General features: G+C 44.5%; 2 protein-coding genes across 2 annotated transcripts; one reads left to right on the top strand and one right to left on the bottom strand.

Annotated features, from left to right (window-relative positions):
- Positions 1 to 1,629: 1,629 nt before the first annotated feature.
- On the top strand, positions 1,630 to 9,195 carry stmn2b (stathmin 2b). Its single transcript, XM_026346950.1, has 5 exons — positions 1,630 to 1,773; positions 7,021 to 7,116; positions 7,227 to 7,399; positions 7,984 to 8,175; positions 9,074 to 9,195. Exons 1-5 carry the CDS (start codon positions 1,755 to 1,757, stop codon positions 9,131 to 9,133), a joined length of 540 nt encoding a protein of 179 aa, XP_026202735.1. The 5' UTR covers positions 1,630 to 1,754; the 3' UTR covers positions 9,134 to 9,195.
- Positions 9,196 to 12,079: 2,884 nt separating this feature from the next.
- Positions 12,080 to 14,753, bottom strand: hey1 (hes-related family bHLH transcription factor with YRPW motif 1). Its single transcript, XM_026346719.1, has 5 exons — positions 14,578 to 14,753; positions 14,367 to 14,442; positions 14,179 to 14,262; positions 13,984 to 14,065; positions 12,080 to 13,739 (listed from the first exon to the last, which is right to left on the bottom strand). Exons 1-5 carry the CDS (start codon positions 14,661 to 14,663, stop codon positions 13,078 to 13,080), a joined length of 990 nt encoding a protein of 329 aa, XP_026202504.1. The 5' UTR covers positions 14,664 to 14,753; the 3' UTR covers positions 12,080 to 13,077.
- Positions 14,754 to 18,135: the final 3,382 nt, after the last annotated feature.

The raw sequence follows: 18,135 nt of genomic DNA, 5'->3' as shown, positions 1-18,135 counted from the left end.
TAAGAAAAAGTCGTTTGAGTTTGTTGTGGTTCGTAGATAACCTGTGTTGCCTTCGTGGTTCAACAGTTTACAGATTCAGTCGTTAAAGTTAAGCTAATTAAAAATAACAGCTGCAGCTAAAACTGCTCGATGCATGATCACAGGTGATGATAAACAACAAGTGCAATGAGAAATAAATCCTACATAACCTAACAAGATGGAATAAGATGGGGTTAAATGAACTTTTCTGTCCTTTGACTTTTCTGTGAGTGTGTGCTGGTAACACAAAAGATTCAAAAACACATACTGTCTGAATGGATTTTGCTCTGTGTGAATAATCAATAAATACTTTTCCTGTTTGTTCATTTCTCCTGACATCAAACAGCCTTGGATGTGCTGCCACCTGCTGGTTGTTGTCTCCACTCGTTTATTTTGGAGGTGGGCGCTGATGTGACCACCAGAATTTTCTGCAAATGCAAAGAGATGATTCCTTGTGTGAGTGTTTGGCTGTTTGGTTGTTTGTATCGATTATAAATTAAAGGCTACTACTTCATCACATATGGAGACTGTGCACCTGTTTGTAAATCTGCTTCAGTCTGACTCTTGTCAGTGGCATCATCCTCAGAGAGCTACCTCAAACCAAATCCTGTGAACACATAAAATGTGAAGTAGGCTATGAAAAATGTAAATGTCATCCTTTTGGGAATCACTCTTCCTCCTTCAGGACCATGGAGAGAGATTCGGTGCCTGCTCATTGTCAGAGAAACAAAGAGGGAAACACCCACAGGATCGGATGTCAAAGCTGGGCCTCAACTCACCGATGCAAGGGGACTAAAGAGGCGCGTCCAGGGAGTATGGTGGCCAGCACACAAACCCTCATCAGTCTACTGAGTCTAGTCAATCCCATTATATGTCCAGGCTTCCTGTCGTTCATTTCAAAATAAAGTAATTTAGCAAGTGGTGCATCTTTTTAATGCAATGCTTGGGTGTGTGTAGCACTGAATGGGAAAAGATGGATGACTTTGTGGTGCAGGATCACAAATAAAACTGGTCGAGGTGCAAACGCAGTTACAATCTGCTGATAATTCTCTCTCTTGACACCTTAAAGAAAGCACAACTGCAACTACATAGAAACAACGCAACCTCACTAAAAATGTTCTGACCCACCATCAACCCAAAGTCCTTTATTTTACTGTTTCCTTCTTTGCATACTCTTGTGCATCATTATCTGCCTGATGGTTTTCATTATTTTAATCAATTTGGTTAATACCAATTTAAAAATATGTGAAAATAGTTTCTATATTTTCCTGTAGCTTATGGTAATTTATAAATGTTGCATTTTTTATTGGGCCAAACATCCAAACCCCAAGTATAATCAGTTCAAAAGGAGTTTGCTGTCGCATGTAACATAGATAATATGAACTCCAACATTTCGGAATCAGAGGGTTGGTTGGTAAAAAATAATAATAATCCAAAATGATGCAAACAGTTGGTTTCAGAATAGCAGCTGTGCGTAACACATTAGAATAGACGCGTTGTATAGCTACTGCATCTTTATGCTTTTATTCTGATACCTAGGATCGCACATTTCCGGTCTTGCTCTAGTTATCTCCCGCTGACTTGACCCAGCTCTTAACAGACCACCAGGCGCACCAGCAGCCTCCGTCTCTGCTGACTCAGTGCCTTACCAGCAGTCCCTTCACCCCGAGAAGACTCTCATCCAGCCACCGGCGCACACTCCTCCGGCCAAGTCGCTCAGATCCAGCACTACAGAAATGGCTAAGATCGCAACTGGTGAGTTTTATACTCTATTCATCTTTCTTTTTTTTTTTCTTTTTTTTGAATAACTGCAGCTTCACAGGTTTTGGGGGATGCTGATGGGGCTGTGGCGACACCCATGACACAAAAGGATGCTGAGGGATGATGAGAGGGAGCGGCCAAACTCCTTCACAAGTCACTTCTGAGAAATGAAGTGACATAGCGAGTAACGCGCAAACATTGCTTGTGGTTATTAAAAATGGTTTTGTGGCTTTTGTCTGATTGCAAATCCAAAATGGTGCTGATAAACATGAGCCGGCTGAGGATTCAATTTGCCACAGCAGTGACGCATTTTCTTTTAAATTCTGCCAGCAAACGACATTAATGAGACTGAATCCATAGCATTCATTACAGGAAAGTCGATTTTTGCAGCAGGATTTAGTCGATGCCTTCCTGCCGCACCTGCCTCTTGTTGCCTGACTCAGAGCCGTGCAGCATAATGCAGCGCCAGCGACCCCACCCAACATCTCCGGCCCCTGTGAGGCAAACCAGCCGCTCTCCAGGGTGTGAGATATTTCACCGTGACAAATCTCCTCATCAAAACTAGGCCATCCTATGTAACTGTGGTGTAAAGCCCGCTGCAGCAATTTGGAGGATGACCGCTGAAGGCGTGAATGAGACACGGAGCATCCTTCCCCCAGAATTGCTTTGCAGTCGAGGGGAAGAATTTACGACTGGCGAAGAAAATGAATGTCGTCAGACTCCGATCCTGTTAGAAAGGGTACTGACTGTGAATGTTGGTTATTATGTTCGATAAGCGCATTATCATCAGACCACACTTGAGGCTTTTGCACGACGTGCCAGTATTTTGTAGGAATATGAAAAAGGACAACGACATTCTGCAGGTCGGAGGCCTCGTATGCGCATCATTAAGGCGTGATTGGTTTGAATCTGTCGCGGATTTGATGTTTTAGCACGACTGCAGACGTGCACTGCAGGTTTTATGAAATAAAAAACGGTGTAACGATGTCTCATGTTAAGGAAAGTGTGTTGGTTTTTAAAGGAGGGTGTAGCCGTGAAGTGCAATGCGTGAGTGAGGGAATAGTCTTTGACTGGACACTTGATGGAGGAAGCTGCAAGTAGACAGAGCTGCAAGGGTCCCGCAAGGTGTCTGCATTGAGGGACACTTTCTACTAATCCCTGTCTGTTGTATTTATTCCTCTCTCCTCCTCCTCCTCCTCCTCCTCCTCCTCCCCCCTCTCTCCTCCATCGTTTGAGCCGTGGGATGGGCAGGGAAGCAGACACTCTGGGAGGAAAGCAGTCATCATGCCAGTCAGCACTCGGCAGGTCGCTGAGTTCATCTCGACTCTGCTTTATTTAGGGAAACCAAAGAGCGCTGTTAATATTTCAGAATCACCTGTGGAAGTAAATGTAGCTTTTTATTTTCAATCTTATGAAAGAGAGAGAGAGAGAGGAGCACACATGGTTGAGGCTTCATGGGTAAATGAATGAACCTCAACTGTATTTAAGCACTGTAAGGCAAATGAAAAACACCTTTATGTATGTATATTTGTGTTTTTCATCCAAAAGTAGGATGTAGAGACACACCCTAAAGGCCCACACTGCAAGAAGGAGCTATACCACAAATGCTCACAACCACTCCCATGTGCATCAAGCTCTCTTCTTGATCCCTATCACACCGTCTTGTCATATCCACCTAGGTGTGGTCACTCTATTGACGTCCTAAAATCAGTTCCTTTGCGCACAGAAACAGAAGCTTCTCAGACCACAATAGCATCAAATCCAGATATGTTCCTCATCTCATCATCTCCATCTCTATTGTCATCGTAGGCGACGTGCATGAAACTCGTGGACTCATAAATCATCCTGATTTATCACTGAGTCCCATCAGTCAGTTCAGATGACTGCTGCTCTTTAACAGACCAAGGCGTGACTCCACTGTGGTGGAGATGGTTTGTCACATGCTCATGATCTGCAACCTGGTTCAGTGAGCTGATTAACGGATTTGTCAATCGACAGATATTTAACAGACAACTATTTTTATAATTGGTCTAAAGGATTTCAATTCATTTCTAATCTAATCAAAGAAAAAACATTTCAAATGTGACATCTCAAGCACTGAGAAACCATGATAGGCACAGTTTTTACATTTTAAAAAGCTAAAGCATTTAACGATTAACTGAAAATGATCTTTAGTCCTTGAACAAAGGGTGTGGTTTAGTAAAAGCTGGTCACCCGCCCTTGACTGTCTGCGTGCCATAACATCCCCTTAAATAGCCAATTTCAGCAAATACAATAATAATTTCCCAGTAACAGCATACTAACTAATTTAGGTAGTGTATTGTTACCAGGTGGCCTGTTTGTAAAGCCCCTCCAGGCAAAATACAGAAGTCAGGTCAATCTGCTATGAGGTTATAGCACCCAGGGGTGCAGTGAACGCTGTGATGAACACGGCCACAGCTTTTCACTTTGTGTATTTGGATTTGCTGACAAAAGTGACTCTGCTGCAGATTCTTCATGCACCATTCTCCGTTTAAATTGTGGGGGTTGAGTTTTTTCAGACTAGATGAAGAGAGGGAGGAAGAGTGAGACTGAGTCTCAGTGGGAGAATAAAAGTAGCAAACATAGGTGTGGTGGTTTGTCTAATGCAGAGCTGAAGCTCCCATGAGGTGCAGGGAGATTGGGAGATAAACAGAAAGAGTGAGAAAGGATGGGGCTGTTGGCTCATCAGCAGCTGATGAAATGGTGGGCTCGGGGATGCAGAAGGTTCTAGGGAAGAGGGATGCTTGCGGGGGAGGAGGAACCGTAGATACTGATGATCTGTGCTCTTTAGCTGATGGATTGAAAGAGGAAGTGCGGCTCGCTGGCTGTGTGTCTGTGGTCGGGACAGGAGGAGCTGCTGCTCTCTGAGAGTGAGGATGCAGAGCTGACTGGTTGAAACCAGCCTGCTGGAGAGAACTGAAGACATTAAAGTGGTGTCATCCCTGCCTGACATTATTTTTGTCTAATTCTAATATTAAAAACAAGCATCGGATGCAGTGTCTCGTAAACTCAGCCAATAGATGCTGGGACACGTAATGCTGAGGAATGTCATTGTGGCTCATTTATCATTTTATGTGTCTGATCCACAGGGAATGAGTTTATTACTACAATATTTTCTCTCCCGAGAAATTCAGTTACAATTTCATATTTTAGCACAGCAGAGAATCTCATATTTTTTTTATTAGGGATGTAAAAGCAATATTTCCGGGGATCTAAGTTAGAGAGGTGCAGCTCAGTTTCAATTCACAGTGAGCGTTTATCTTCCAGATAACTAAATAAACAGGAGAAATAACATTTACCCTGGTACAGTCATAGTAAAATCCAAGCTTACTCACCTTGAATCTGACTAAACAAACATGTACAAACAAGTACATATAATGAGTTTATTGATTAATCAGACAACATAAAATTAATTTGTGGTGAGGTAACTGTTACCTCATTGAGTCCTCAGCTGTCAAGTGGGGTTGCGTGTGGGAGAAAATGGCTGCCGGGATCTTGACATATAAACAGCACCTGATTAGCCTGTTACAACCCTCCAAAAGCTCTGTTCTCCCCTTCCTGTCAGGAGAAATGGCACGGTCCGCTAATTGCAAATTGAAGTGCTATCCACTTGGTGGCTGCTTCCATTAGGCTATCCTGGGGGCAGTGGATGGTGGTTTCATGTCCCACTGGGAGCTGCCCCCTTTTCTGGTTTTTAATCCTTCTGTCTGGGATTTTTCTTTATACGAAAGGAACGTATTAATTGACCATGGTTGTAAAACCCCACCCAAACAGCCAAATATTTTCTCCATCATTCTCCATCCTCCTTTAATCTGATAGAAATCTCTATTTTCCTGTTTCTGCCAAATTTCACCTATATCTCCATTCCTACTCAACCTCGTTCTCCCTGTTCACCCTCCACCATGCTCTTACCCTCTTCCACTTCCTCCTCAGGGAAGAGGTTAACAAGGCCATCAGAGAATAGTGAGAGCTACATCTGAGAGTTGATCACATTACTGTGGCGTCTGCCAGTCTGCAGGGCAGAAAGCAAGACACTGAGAGTGGGAAGAAGAAGCGAGAGTGAGAAGGGAAGAGGATTTGGATTAATCAAACTATGCACTGTGCTCCTCCATGAAGAAGCTCTTTCACAGTAAATCTCATTTCTGGCTTTGCTACTGTAGCCTGCTGCAAATCATGAATCAATGTGGCACACTTCATCCCTGCAGGCCTTGAGCTGTGGGTGATGGATTGTTCCGTACTATGACAGCTGGCATGCAAATGTGCACCATGAGGCGGTGTACCTTGACAGAACACAGCAGCCATGTGCAGAAGCAGGATATTTCACAACCTGCAGTGTGTTGCAGATATTTTCGTTGCTCTCCCTGCAGGGACTGCTGCTGCTGAACTTGAAGCTCACATTACTAAGTAGTAGGTGCCAAAAACAAAGGAATAAAAAAAAAAAACAAGGTTAGACAAGGTTGGATGTTCTTTTTTTTTCTGTCTGCTTTTTGGAGCACTTTGTCTCACCATATTACGCAGGGTGCAGGTTGCCAAATCCATCCCATATGGTTTGATGCCAGCTTTGCTCCAGTGTTATTAACTTTTTGGACCATAAATAGACCATGGTGGACAGTCATACTGCTGTGCTACGCTGATAAGCTAAACCCTCAGCTATTAGCTTTTATCCATAAACCACAGACAAAGAAGATAAGAAAGAGCCTGAAGATCATCCTTCCATCTTTTGTAAATCTCGCTTTAAATTACCTGAAACCCATGAACTAATCTGTGATGTTTTTGGTGTTAGACACAGACGAACTGAGAGGCAATAGGGGCGTTGGTCTCTCTGCATTAATAAATAATGGACCGAAATGAAATGCATGGCTAATGTGTGTAAAATCCTGTGGGGACTGCAGCAGCTTGGCTGTTGGGGAAATGAGGCCAAACAAGGACACATGCATCCTGCTCCCTTCATGGTGTGGGGAAAACAAAGACTGCAAAATCTCCACAAAACCCAGGGCACTACTGCTCCACCGACATCCTTTGATGAACTTTTCCTTTTGGGGCCATAATTATTCCTAAAAAAAAAGTTCATATTTACATCAAGGACCTCCTGTGGAGGTAGAAGTGGGCTAATGAGGTTTTTGTATGTTAGTGGGTTAATGACATTTCATGTGATGGCGGTGTACATGCACATGAAGTGTGCAACAAGCAAACATGTCATGTTTCTATTTCTCTCCACAGCTTACAAAGAGAAGATGAAGGAGATTTCAGTTCTCTCACTCATCTGCTCTTGTCTCTACCCCGAGAGCCGCAAAAACATCATGGGTGACTTTGAAGGTACGTGTTAATGAAAATAAAGAACAATTATTATCTTAATGAAAAATCATAAAGGCCCAGCTGAGGTTTTTCTTTCTGTCTTTCTTTTACATTAATTTCTACACATGCAGATATGGACATCAAACCCATTAACAAGCGAGCCTCAGGCCAGGCCTTTGAGGTCATCCTGAAGCCGCCCTCCCCGGTGTCTGATGTTGCCCACTGCGTTACTAGCCCCCCAAAGAGGGACATTTCCCTGGAGGACATCCAGAAGAAACTGGAGGCAGCTGAGGACCGGAGGAGAGTAAGGATGTTCCCAATCAATTTCATTGCTCCCAGCTGCCAAATGTAATTTCAATAAGTTCCAAGAGCTACCAAAAGCTGTAGGAAAGCTGTGCATGACAGCAAAATGAAACAATTCCTGACCTAAAATAAATTAGAATTTTTTTTATGCTGTGATTACAGCAAAACTTTCCTTGTCATATAATTGGTAAATTGTGCATTATATGGATTACTGCAGCTGAAAATCTGCCATGAAATATCTAGTCTGACACAGGCTAATTCCTGCATCTCATTGATTTGAATGTCAATACAGGGAAGCAGCTGACAAAGCCAGTAACCAACCAACAAATCAATCAACCAATCAATAGCATAGTTTAACAGATTTGTTTAGTACCAGATGCCCACTGCTGTAGGATGAACGAGGCAAGGAGAGAAATATACATAGATCCATACACGGTCATGCTTAATGGTAATGTGTGTACAGCTCTGACTCATACTTAAATTTGAAGAAAATCAATAAGTGGTTTTCACTAAATCATTGCCTTGTACCCTGACATATTCTCCCGTGCCGCTCTTTGTCTCCTCCTCCCATTCTTTCTCCTCTAGTCCCAGGAGGCACAGGTTCTCCGGGCCCTGGCTGAGAAGCGGGAGCATGAGAGGGATGTGCTGCTGAAGGCCATGGAGGAGAACAGCACTTTCAGCCGCATGGCCGAGGAGAAGCTCCAGGTCAAGATGGAGCAGAGTGAGGAGAACCGGCAGGCCTATCTGACCGCCATGGTATACCGCCTGCAGGAGAGGGTGAGGATAAAGTCAGCTAATTTGAAACTGATTTACCAAATTGAACCATTAAACATTAAGGAAGGCAGTAAAGACTTAAGGTTCAGTGAGGTACAGGAAAACAAATGTTGCAACATTGCTGTAATCTAAATCTATAGCATCCTTCCAAAACCAACTGTTTACAAGGTACTAGTTTACTAGTAAACTAACAGAAAGCCTTTGTAAGTGACTTATTATGTTTAACTCAATATGAAAAAAAAAAGTGTATGATGCAAAGTTAAGTTAAGTGGGAATTGGTCAGTTATTTGGTCGCTGAGATTTTTCTGTCACAGTTAAAACTGTCAGTCAGATATATTTCATTACCCCTGCAGTTTTTCCTATGAATGGACCATGTATTAACAAGCTTAAACAATCGCTTTGTCACTTCCACTTCCTTCCAATTAGTGGATGTAAATATCCATTATTAATAATATTCAAAATGTCTAGGATTACTTTATGCATCAAATCCCCATTTAAGTATTGCTAGCAAGCTTGCAAGTAAGTTCTATCGGCTATGTTAGCACTTAGGGGTTGATAGGAAGGTGAAATTGTTGCCTGGTGATGATGGGAGACAGGTGAGATTAAATACTAAAGGAAGTTACTGATGGATACCGTATATAGATTGAGGTTAAGGACGGCCTCAGTGGATGGAGCATTTTTAAAAGAAGATAGGAAGGGTTTGTTAAAGACAAAGATGCAGTCGTGCCTGGAGGATGGGAGATAAAGATTTATTCAAGTAGGTGAGGAGAGGAGGGCAGAAGGCCGAAAACGTAAATGATTGAAGTCGTCACAGTAAAGGTCAAAGAAGAGAAACTGTGCAAAACAAACGTGATGTGCCGGCAGCAGAGAAAGCCGTGACATGCTCACTCTGTTTTTCTAGGAGAGGCACGCTCAGGAGGTGCGCAAGAACAAGGAGTTGAGAGAAGAACTGACAGCATGAGAAGCCCCAACAAGATCTACGTCCCACCTCCAAACCCTTCCCCACCCCACCCCCACCCCCACCCCCACACGCCCCCCCATCCTGAAGAACACCTCCATACCCCGACCTCACCTTATCCTCACATGCCCTCCCCTCTCCACCACCCACCAGACTCCCCCATGCTATCATGAAGCTACCACAGCCTGAGACACCACCCCAAGACAGTGGCAGGTTCAAATGGGGTGGGGGGTGGAAAAACATCACAAAAATAACAAAAGAAGAAAAAAAAGAAAAATTCTCCCACCCACTCTTCCCAAAAAGAATGTTTTTGCTCCGTTTCAAATAAGACGAAAAAAATAATTCAATTGACAAGTGACAGTGGGTATTGGTATTTGTAAATACTTCTTTTTTTGTTATATACAGTACGATAACAAGCAGCAAAAGTATTGATTGCAGTGTGCCATTTTTTTTGGTATATGTTTCCTCTTCCTGCATACATATGGATGTAATCATTTGTTCATTTTCATGTTTTATTGATTTCTTCATTTCAGCCTGAGAATCTTTTTTTTTTATTTAGGTTTCTCTTGTGTGGTAACAGGCTTAGATGTTTGTTGTGAGTTTGCCAGCTAGCTGATGTTTGCTGTGACCGGTTGAGTCCTCACAAAGTCCGCATGCTGGCTCTGTTCCCTCCGTCCATTCAAGTGGGCTCTTACTCATTTGACCCCTCAGATCTGGATGCAGATCTGTGTTTGGTCAGAGTGATTTTCCATCCAGCTTTTGGCCATATGTTCCCGTTACTAAGGGACATGTGCAGGAAAGGAAAACTGGCAGAGGGAAAGGGGACAGTCTGCTTTTCTGTGGGGACTGCAAGCCATCGCTGCTCATCCACTCCTGTGAGGTAGATGGTGACTGTACCGCAGGAGAACACTATAGCATTTAATGAGCCCATCTTCATCTCCCTTCCCTCCGTCTGCAACCTCTTCATCTCTTCACATACATACTGTAGAAGAACTCACTTACACGCTCTCCGCATGGGCTGATTAGCTGATTATAGCACAGAGCTCAGGAGGAGCTCGCTAAACAATAGCAGGCCCTCTTATATTACTCGAAAAACAAGCTTCCGGTCACATTTCAATCACGTGTTACTGTAATATACAACACAACTGAGGCTAAAGAGCATCCTGAGGATCCTGGATTGCGAAAATCTTCACCAGAGATCAGACTTGTTACTGTGAATCTTACATTGGAGAAAATACAATATGATGTAATTTAACGTCTCACCTCTCTCCATCTCATAGAGGCTAGAATAGTGCTCAACATCACCAGTGCTCACTGGAATCACTGCATCTCATTCCAAGACACTGCAAGGTCGGCACAAGAAAGATATTTAAGCCATAACAGGTATCACTGCAACAATGATTCATGAACACAGTATTTCCATCTGTAAAGGTGTATAAGAGTGTATCAGAATAGTTCGTAAGCAGGGGTGTTGAAGGCTGAGGTTGAATCCTGTTGGTCTCACACACACAGTAGGCCCATAGATGTGTGTGAGTGTGTGTGTGTATTCCCGAAAAGGCAGGTAGATAACTAAATGTTTGTGCAACGTGATATTGAGCCGGCGAAGTGAAAAAAAAAGTACACCACAATGTAAGACAACTGTTGGAAGTTCACCACAGACAGTGACTATCCTACCTGCCTCTCTCTCTCTCTCTTTCTCTCCTCTGTCCATTTGTGTGTTTCCCCCTCTCCACATCTATCTTCGTGAGCAAGCAGTGGTTAATAAAGATTTGGGGTTCAGTGAATGAAACCGGCTCAGAGAGTGATTTATTTCACAGACTCCGACTACAATCTTACTGATCTTCTTTTTGGTAATCTAATCTAGTTACTTATTTATTTACAGATTCAGATTGTCTGTACAGTGTAACGTACAGTACTGACTGATATAAAATAACAACAGTAATAATAATAACAATAATGAGCAGTCATCCTGCATTAGTTTCACATTTAGTTGAGCACAATTTAAAAAAATATTGAATACACGACCTTTACTTGTAACAGAGTATTGTTACAGAGTATTATTACTACTTGTACTTAAATAATCTCAGTACTTCTTCCACCTCTGTCCTTGGCCCCTCACAAACCTTTTGTCCAGGATCTACGTTGATGAATTACCACTTGCAACCTGCTGAGGGAGACAAAAGACAAGTTTTCTGCACTCAAAGGCTCATTGACCTTGTGGTTTCAGCTGCAGTGAGGCTTACATCACCACCTGGCCGTGCATCATCCTGAGTGATAAAGGGAAAAGGTTAAAGAGAACGCTGAGTGAGCTCAGAGGGGAAGGAGAGAGCTTGGGATTTTTAGAGAAACGTGTCAAAAAGCCAGGGAACGTTTTGGCGAGCGAGTAAACTTTTGGTCCAGCAGGAGAGGGGACGGCGTGTAGGAACTGAGAACAGAAGGTGCAGCTGGTGCAAGCTGAAACGATGGCAAAGGGACAAAACTGTTCTCTGCACACTTCCTTTCTCACAGTTTTTCACTCCCTCTCTTCTGCTCTCGCCTTTGATCCCCTGTTCCTTTTCTTTCTTCCCCCCTGCGCCTCCATCCCCTATCGTATGCTCCATCCCTCCTTCCTTTCCTACTTCATCCTCTTCCAACCTTCCCTCCCTCCTTCTTTCCTCCTCCTCTAGTTCCCACGGAGCACATGGGGCCAGCCGGGCTGCTATTGTCCAGGATATCCCCTCCTTGTTAATGGTTTCCTGTGCACAAACAGAGGGCTGCTGGGAGAAACAAGCAGCCTCATCTGATACGAGGCGTAGCCACGTACTGCGAGTACACACGCATTCAAACAAAAACAACTGCAGGCACATATGGTTCATGCACACAGAAATGCATTCACGGCATACACACTTGACAAACAGGCATGCAAATGCACATTCACTCACATAAAACACACACTGATAAAGCCACAGGTGATTTATCAGAACTGTTTTATTACAGGGAAGTTGTCATCACCACTAGCAACAACTCTGAAAAGCTGAAAATCTGATTTGTGAGTGCTCGCTTGTGCATTTAGAAACATAAAATATACAAAATCGCGGTGAGGTTTACCAGAAGACACCAAAATATCAGGTGGGAATCAGGAAAAGGAATTTTTAAATGTGTCTAAAGACAATTATAACACAAACTAAAATGTCTGGCTTTACTTTGCTGTGACTGACTGATACTGAAAATGTACAAATTAGATAAAGGGGATAAAAGAAAATCACCTTAACATCATTTACATGAGAGAAAAGCTGGTAAAAGTTGAGCTTTGATTTACTGAAGAGAGGAAGCGAGTTTAAACAATGGTGCACCAAATGAACATCAGAGGTAAATCATAGTTAAGTTTATTTCAACCAAGCTAGTAGCTAACTTCTGTTCCCGGTATTTAGTCAAACAAACACCTGGCTTCGGTTATTCCACCCCATAAAATGCTGTAAATAGGGGGGTGACTCTCAACCACCTCCAGCCCCCCTTTCACACTCTCTGTAGCCGCGACATCAACACTGGCTGTTTCAGCTCAGGGTGGGGGGGTGGGTGGGGGGACAAAGAGGGGCAGTTTCGCCCAGGAACTTGACAGGCAGCGACTGCTTGACCATCTGGGAAAGCCATTCCCCGATAGGCTGACACACAGCGAGTGAAACTTCTAAAGGAGTGGGCAGGAACGGAGATCAATCAACAGAATAAATCATTCCTGTTGCTTTTTAGTTGTGGTCTCCCTCCTCGCGGTTTTTTCTTTTATACAAACTACAATACATTAGCAAAGAAATAAACATCCTATAGCTAGGTATATTCTCTGTGGGACGTCAACACCATAGAAAAAATAGGAATTTCTTAGCAGTGAAAATATAAATCTTGTCCTTGAAAAGTCCAGCTCGGCTGGGTTGGGAGGTGAGTCTATGTAGATTGTGCTGAGGTTCTCACTTCAGTCAGAAAGCTCCTATCTCCATACCCCAGGGTCTGTAGGGTTTGCCCACACTGGATGCTGGAGCTGGGGGGCTGATGGTGGTGGTGGGGGAGATGATGGGGAAGGCGCTGAAGGGGAAAGGGAACGCCGAGAGGGATGAGAGGAGAGGAGGGGAGAGCTTGGACGCTGATGTCGGGACCAAGGCGGGGTGGAGGACGGTGGTGGGAGCGGCAGTGGTGGAGGGGACCAGGATGGGGCCTTGATCTGAGTGTGGGGTGGCGCTGCCATTACGCCTGCCTGGGATGTGAGTCTCTGCAACTGACGTGGATGACGGCGATGAAGAGGAGGGAGAGGCGGATGAGTTGGACGTAGATGACACAGGAGTTTGTGGGCTGCTGGTGGCGCTGCGGGGTAAAGGTGCAGCCTGCTGGTGCTGGAGGAGGAGTGGGTGGGTCAGGTGAGCAGCAGGGGATCCAAACGCAGAGCCCCAGGCCAGGTGGCTGAGGCCAGAATGAGCCTCTCTCTGACTGGCGTAGTTGTTAAGGTGAGAAACCAGGCGAACCCGCAGAGGGTCTGTGCTGTCCAAGCCTTCGATTATGCTCAGATAGCGGGCCGTCTCAGCCAGGCACTCCCTGAAACCCAAACCACGGTAGTCCATCGCAAGAGCATGGGCATCAAAGTAACCTGAGGGTAAAACAAGAAGACGGTGGATTAATTTTAAAAATCACATGAACCCATCACTACAAAACAAGAGTGAATGAGCCTCAGGCAAAAATAACCAGAGGGTCAGATGTCAGTGCTGAAGTGACAGAGCTGCTGGTCAGTTTCTGTTATTCATCCATGTTGATTTATTGTTTTTTTAAGAAAATGAGAACCAAATAGGCACAATACAATGCAAGTAAAACGGGTGACAGATTATAAAAAATACCTTTGCCTCCTGATGCATGAAGCATCTTCAGGTGGTCGACGGTCATCTGCAAAATCTCTGCTTTCTCCAGTTTGGCTGAGCCCTTCAGTGTAGACGAGACCAAAAGCAGCCAGTGAGACATTAACCATGAACAGCATGGTTTCATTCTTTCCACTTAAAGTCAGGTGGTTGTCGTAGTCACTACTTGTTGCTCACCTGTTTCTCATAGGCGCTGGGAACCAGCCTGCGGAGCTCGCTCAGGCTGTTGTTGATCCTGTCGCGGCGCCGTTTCTCAATTATCTGAGGAAAGACGGGATTAATATAATAAGCTTATTTCCAAAACGCGCACATATCCCATCATGTCGACACATAAACAGTCTCCAGCTGTAAGTGAATTCACTTACTCCTCGGCGCCGTTTCCTCGCCTGCACCTGAGTGGATGTTGCTGGAGACGCGGAGCCGAGAGGAGAGCTCATATTCCTACAAGGAGGATGCAACAGAAAAGCTCAGTCTGTATTTTCTAGATCTTGTAATTGTTTAAAATATTTAAATAGTGGAAATAGTGCTGTCTGACTTCTCCATCCACTCATCTAAATAACAGAAAATGCAACTTACCCATTTTCATCCGCGCTCTCCTTCTCCACCTCGATGTTTTCATCCAGCTCACTGTCCGAGGAGCTAAAATCGTGATTCCTTTTCATTTTTATTCGTCCAAGATAGTCCTTCGGTGTGTTTGTCGTGTCTACCAGACGCTCGTCTGCCCAGGTTTGCCCGGAGCGCCTCCGTTTGAAGCGCACAGCTTTCCCACGGTGTCATTTCAACGCTGCTGCCGGCCAAGAGGGGCGGCGGCCCGGGCCAAGGCAGCCAATCACAGCGCGGCGGAGCGTTTGAGTGGCAGCGTGGTTGCTCCAAGCACATCCCGGTGCGCTTTGACAAGTCAGAGAGGAGGAAAAAGAAATAACATCTCACTCCGTGGGTTTTTCTGCAAACATCCGTGAAATGTGCCTTCAGAACTACAACTGGGACTCATCAAAGTGAACTTGAGATAATTAAGCACCACAAAGAGACATGAGCTGTGATATCACTAAGTATTTTGGTCCATTTCTCTCAGATATTTAATCAATGTGGAGTATCACCTCTTTCAATAGTGATTATGTCACATGAGCTTCCTCAGCAGTTAGATTTCCATTTATCCCTGAACTTTCTAAGGACTTCTTTTCCACGTTGACACAAAAGCTGAAACTGAACCCATTTGACCCTTAGAAGCTGCAGTTGCACAACTCCATCCGCTGAAGAAGAGCGTGCGCTCTGATCAAAAGCACAAGAACAGCTACCGGGTGTGATATTGATCTTGAAAAGGTCTTGACTTGAGTTGGAAGCCTCTCGAAAGCTGTTTTTGAACGAGTGAACGTGAGCGAGTATCGCTGTAGGAGCTGCTTTTGTTGCTTGCACACAGTTTATTTGCAAGTCCATCCTTTAATGCCACTCAGACGGCCTGAAGAGTGGACCCGACGATAGACATCAGAGTGATCGCTCTTTTTACACATAGAGGATCTTTGGGGAAACTTTGACAGTGGTCCAATGGACTTTCGGTCCGTGACTGCCCCCCCCCCCCCCACCCCACCTCCCTCCACCCCCGTGTGTGTCCCGGTGGTGATGAGGAGTGGCTGGCCGGCTGTCAGCACGCGCTGGCCGTGGGAAAGTTCCCCAGCCGGCGCTGATAACCAATCAGAGGCCGGCGGCCGTCTCCGGCGCTGGAATGAATGGAGCAATTGGTCGGGGCGACGGGCGGTCTGCGAGCGAGCGTGTGAACCTGTAATCCAATACTAACTCAGCCCGGGAGGAGAGACAGGGAGCACAGCCGCAACCAGAGGAAGCCACCAAGTCTAATCTTACCCCACAGAGAGACCTCATGCAAGACGCTGTGGGGACTTCAAGGACTCGATACTCAACAAAAGACCATAATGCAATCAAAGCCGTCCACGTCCCTTTTCTTTTTTTCCCCCTGGAGTTTCCACATCATCACCACCACAAGTCTGATGGCTCCTATAATGGCCACACTCCCAAATAATGTGACAGCACTGCTGTGTGTGTTTGTATACATGGAGGGCTCATGTTACTGCACAGAGCTCTTTAAGTGGAGGGTCTCCCAGAGACATGTGGCATATTTAAATAACACACAGGCGTTTAACTGGGCAGAACACACTTGCACAACTACCATATTTGTTTTACAGCTGCGTGGAGGCAGAATGTGCAGTCGCAGCAGTTACGGATGTGAAACTGCAGTGGTGCAAAGTAAAAACGAATTAAACCTTTTAAGAAACGTGTTACGCTGCAGAAGCTCAGGTTGACTCAGTACAACATGAATGAACTGCTAATGTGTGTGATCCAATAATATAATGGGGGGTGTTTCTGCATCACGAGGACTTTACTTAGTGTTACACATTTAGATATAATGGGATGCCTCTGTACCTTTACTTAAGTAACATTTACACATTTTAACATTACTTTTAATAGTGTAGTTTGCTTATTGTAGTCACAACACATTCCTAATCATGGCTTTTGTGTTATTTTTCTTTTAGATGGAGCATTTTATTGACTTCCCATGCAAGTTTCACATGCACATTTTACAAAGGTCTACAGTGTATATTCGATTTTTATGTTCCACATACTGGAATATTGCTTGACAATGATGATACGATGTTCTGCCAGCACCCTGACATTTTGTCCTGCTTCAGAAAAAGTGTTTCAAAATGTCACTGAAGGTCACTTTCTTCTAATAAATAATTGCTCCTGTGATACATCCCCTTCAGGCAACTAAAGGGAAACGCATTGTGCGCAGGGTACACATGTAATAATGAAAAATAAAACCACGGTTCATCATCCGATGTGAAAACAATATGGCAAAATGATTAATATAAACTGCCATTCATTTTCTGAGGCTATGCTGTGCTGGCAGAGTTTAAAAAGATCAACAAGAAACACACTAAACTGAGGCTCAGTCAGCACAAATCTCCTCACACACACACACACACACACACACACACACACACACACACACACACACATACACAAAGAGATACAGTGATCCTTATCAGTCAGAGCCGAAGGCAACCAAAGGCATAATAGTCATCACAGAGAGAGGAGGCTGCCTTGTTTAGTTTATATGAATGAGAGGAAGCACTTAAGGCTGTTTTCATCTTATTGTTGTTGTGCAGGGCTCGGCTTATAGCAGGACAACGCACAGCACGGACGCACCCCCACGTTCATCGAACTGATCACTGGTGAGCTCTGTGTGCGTGCTGGGGAGCGGGAGCGTAGGAGTTCACACACGTCCGAGTTCATGCAACCTGAAGCCTTTGTCACACTAAACACAGGTGTGAATAAACATTAGTTTCTGACTCTGTGTGTGTGTGTGTGTGTAACTAGGGGGAGAGGGAGGGAGGAAGAGGAGGGGGAAGAGGTGGCGGAGGGGGGAAACCCTCTTGTTGTATTTCAAGTTCACCCAGAGTTCCCACGCTGTTATTTTCTGCTCGGCTGTCTTTGTTCTACCGGTCTCATCACATGTTGTGATTAGCTGGACTTTTCAGGGGCCGCCCTTTGAAGGTGAGGGGCCGCAATACAACATCATCAGATCTTCACCCTCCTCCGGCTCCTCTCCTCTTACTTTAAAATTAGACTACCAAACCGAATCACACGCTGGGCCAAAACACTCAGGGATGGTTCACCTCCACTGCCCTTTCAGTCTCGTATTCGTTCCTTTCATGTCTAATATTTTCCTCTATCTCGTTTCCTTGAATTTAATCTTTCTGCCTTCACGTCCTCAGTAACAGTGCTTTGCTGTGGGACTCAACTCAGAGGTAAACGTGTCCTCCAAAGTCTCCCTCAAGCTGCCAAATCATCTCACACGCCGAATGTCAATACATATAGTTTGACGTCAGTTGAAAAAGGAGACATCGAGGCATTTATTTAGAAATTAAATGCTGGATTGTCGTGAGGTTTTGGCCAGAAAATGATACGTTTCCACGTCGTCTGCCCGCTTACTGTACAATCAAAAAATGTTTTGAATTTCAGTTTATTAGTAAACCACAGCTGCATTTTTTGCAGCAATAACATGTCATCAGTGTGGACATAAATCCAGTCTAGACTGTCTTACCAGAAGGTAATGGTTGG

This window comes from Anabas testudineus, chromosome 11, assembly GCF_900324465.2.
Source record: "Anabas testudineus chromosome 11, fAnaTes1.2, whole genome shotgun sequence".
Classification (NCBI taxonomy): Eukaryota; Metazoa; Chordata; class Actinopteri; order Anabantiformes; family Anabantidae; genus Anabas; species Anabas testudineus.
This window is presented reverse-complemented; position numbering and strand designations above follow the sequence as displayed.

Coding starts and splice junctions, on each gene's coding strand:
- stmn2b (XM_026346950.1), top strand. Junction 7,400..7,983: donor CAGCTGAGGACCGGAGGAGA/GTAAGGATGTTC, acceptor TTTCTCCTCTAG/TCCCAGGAGGCACAGGTTCT. Junction 8,176..9,073: donor TATACCGCCTGCAGGAGAGG/GTGAGGATAAAG, acceptor CTGTTTTTCTAG/GAGAGGCACGCTCAGGAGGT.
- hey1 (XM_026346719.1), bottom strand. CDS start 14,663: ATGAAAAGGAATCACGATTTTAGCTCCTCGGACAGTGAGCTGGATGAA. Junction 14,263..14,366: donor CGAGGAAACGGCGCCGAGGA/GTAAGTGAATTC, acceptor GTCTTTCCTCAG/ATAATTGAGAAACGGCGCCG. Junction 13,740..13,983: donor TCATGCATCAGGAGGCAAAG/GTATTTTTTATA, acceptor TTTTACCCTCAG/GTTACTTTGATGCCCATGCT.